This window comes from Pteropus medius, unplaced genomic scaffold, assembly GCF_902729225.1.
Source record: "Pteropus medius unplaced genomic scaffold, Ma_sr-lr_union100, whole genome shotgun sequence".
Classification (NCBI taxonomy): domain Eukaryota; kingdom Metazoa; phylum Chordata; class Mammalia; order Chiroptera; family Pteropodidae; genus Pteropus; species Pteropus medius.
Genome location: NW_024343805.1, coordinates 102,953 through 105,728, shown reverse-complemented (window position 1 = coordinate 105,728; position 2,776 = coordinate 102,953). Strand labels below are relative to the sequence as shown.

Sequence of the window (2,776 nt, the reverse complement as noted above, 5' to 3'; positions counted from 1 at the left end):
AAATGGAATCAGACACTTTATTACATAGCTCTTATAGTATGTTTATAAATTGTCCAAATCGAGAGAATTATTTGCACTGCACCTGGATAAAATGAAGTACATTTGATTGCTTATTAGTGTCCTTTGATAAAAGAAACTAATAAAGAAATTTTTTTTTCTTAAGGAAGAAAGATAGTTCTCATTGCTTTCCGTCACAGGAGGGGACTGATAGGTTACTATGTTTATGGATTTTTAAATCTATAAGTAACATTCTCCTCTAATTTCTCTAGCTCACCTTTTCCAAAGGGATACATGTAGTAACAGCTTAATGCAAATCCAGTGTGAAAAGAGTTCTCAGAATAATGTTTGTCATAACCGAGAAATACTACAGAAAAAGTATGGTGTTCGATTGTGAATATTTTATTTATGAATTACTTAAATCCAAAATATAGACTCACTGATGGATACTTGTATACTTGTTTCCTTTATACCAATCCTCCTTTATTTTCCAAAAGGTGTCTGTGCTCTGTGGAACCACAGAACATAACAGGTGTCTTGAAATTTCTCCTCCTGGGACTCTCAGATGATCCAGAACTGCAGCCTCTAATTTTTGGGCTCTTCCTGTCCATGTACCTGGTCACCATGCTGGGGAATCTGCTCCTCATCCTGGCTGTCAGCTCTGACTCCCACCTCCACACCCCCATGTACTTCTTCCTCTCCATCCTGTCCATGGCTGATATTGGTTTTACTTCTACCACCATCCCCAAGATGATTTTGGACATCCAAACTCACAGCGGAGTCATCTCCTATGCTGGCTGTCTGATTCAATTGTCCTTTTTTAATCTTTTTGGATGTCTGGACAATACACTCCTAACTGTGATGGCCTATGACCGGTTTATAGCTATTTGTTACCCTCTGCACTACCCGGTCATATTGAACCCCCGTCTCTGCAGCCTGCTGGTTCTCATGTCCTTTTTGATCAGCCTTTTGGACTCTCAGCTGCACTGCTTGTTGACGTCACAACTTTCCTTTTGCACAAATGTGGAAATTCCTCATTTTTTCTGTGACCCTGCTCAACTCCTCAAGCTGGCCTGTAATGATACCTCCACCAATAACATATTAATCTATATTTTTGGTGCCATCTTTGGTGGAATTCCACTCTCAGGGATCGTTTTCTCGTACTATAAAGTTGTTTCCTCCATTCTGAGAGTCCCATCATCAAGTGGGAAGTATAAAGCCTTCATTACCTGTGGTTCTCATCTGTCAGCTGTTTGCTTATTTTATGGAACAGGCCTTGGGGTGTACTTTAGTTCGACTGTTTCACATTCTCCCAAGAAAGGTGCAGTGGCCTCAGTGGTGTATACAATGGTCACCCCCATGCTGAACCCCTTCATCTACAGTCTGAGGAACAGGGACATCAAGAGAGCCTTGCAGAGGCTCCTCAACAGAACAACATAGTTTCAATACTCCCTCCTCCCCCCAATTTTTGGTCTATGGATTAGAAATTACTGCAAAACCAAACATCTGGAATAGGTAAATATGCCTCTTTTGGCACACAAGTTTTGTAGCTCATGGTTTTCATTTCTTTTGATCAATTGTATCTGAAAGTTGCTTATTTTGGCACTTCTTTGGTGGGATTAAGGGACTATTCTGTGATCCTATGTATGTCAAAATCGCTGTACAATTGAGTTTAATTACAACTGGAATATTATGTTTTTGTCGCTTGTGACCCAGGCATCCTATAGAAATTTACAACTCTCTTTTGAATACATGGCTATATATGATTCTCAATCATGTTCACCATTATTGCCTATTTTCCATAAAACTTTGGCTTTGTTCAAATTCAGATTGTGTGAGAGAATTTGTGTCACTGGTCCTCAATCTATGCTTCCTACCTTAATCACCTGATGAGGTTTAAAAATCTTCATGGCTGAGTCCCATCACCAGAGATTACAATTTAATTGGACTAGAGGTTGAAAATATCATGAATTCTTTTAACAGCAGCCCAGGTGGTTCTAATATCCAGCCAAGATGAGGACTATTGAATTTTGTCAGTCATTTATTTAAAGATGACTTGTATGTCTTGGGTTTTTTACTATTTATTATTAGGTCCTGAAGATCTGAAAGTGATCAGAGCTCATAAAGGAGATGATACAAAAGAGTTGCCTTAGAAACAGCCAAAGGGATTTTTTCCCTCATATTCCTGGTAATACATTTTTTTCAGCACCCTCTCCATCCATACTCTATAGCTGTCCCTCTGTGCTAGATATTAAGCTATTGTTTTCTGTTCCAAACTTACCCATTTATACTGTAAGTTGGGATGCTGTTGTGGAGGCTGGGAATCTAAATTATTCCTCTTTTTCTACCTGGTTTCTCTCTAGGTTCTTTCAGTGTCGGCCAGTAAAGGGCACACATACCAACTTTTCCCTTACTCCATAGACTATGGTGCCTCACCGTTTCCTGCATTTATGACAATGTGTTACCATGTTTTTCTTTTCATGCCTTTCATCTTTCAAAAACTATATCCATACCTATATGAAATTATCTTCATTAAATAACTAGTGGGGCTTCTCTTCTTCATTGAACTGTGACTGATAAATCATAATATGGGAAATAATTTGGAAGAATGCAAATTGAGCTCAGGATAAAAAGGGGATTGTAATGGTCTGTCTTCATCATGGGTGTATAATGGAGGTTTAAAGAAGTGGTATGATATTTCCAGTGGCTGTGTGATTCTAACTGTCCCTGGAGGTCGTCAAGTCACCCAAGTCATTATGAATAAATTTAACCCTATCTT

At 38.8% G+C, this 2,776-nt stretch overlaps 1 protein-coding gene across 1 annotated transcript; it reads left to right on the top strand.

The window, feature by feature from the left end:
- The first annotated feature begins 471 nt into the window (after nt 1-471).
- LOC120607030 (olfactory receptor 18) lies at nt 472-1,437 on the top strand. Its single transcript, XM_039868641.1, has one exon. The coding sequence runs from the start codon at nt 607-609 to the stop codon at nt 1,435-1,437; it is 831 nt and encodes a 276-aa protein (XP_039724575.1). The 5' UTR covers nt 472-606.
- The last annotated feature ends 1,339 nt before the right edge of the window (nt 1,438-2,776 follow it).

Bases quoted from the DNA above. Each gene is read 5' to 3' on its own strand.
- LOC120607030 (XM_039868641.1), top strand. From the start codon at position 607: ATGTACCTGGTCACCATGCTGGGGAATCTGCTCCTCATCCTGGCTGTC.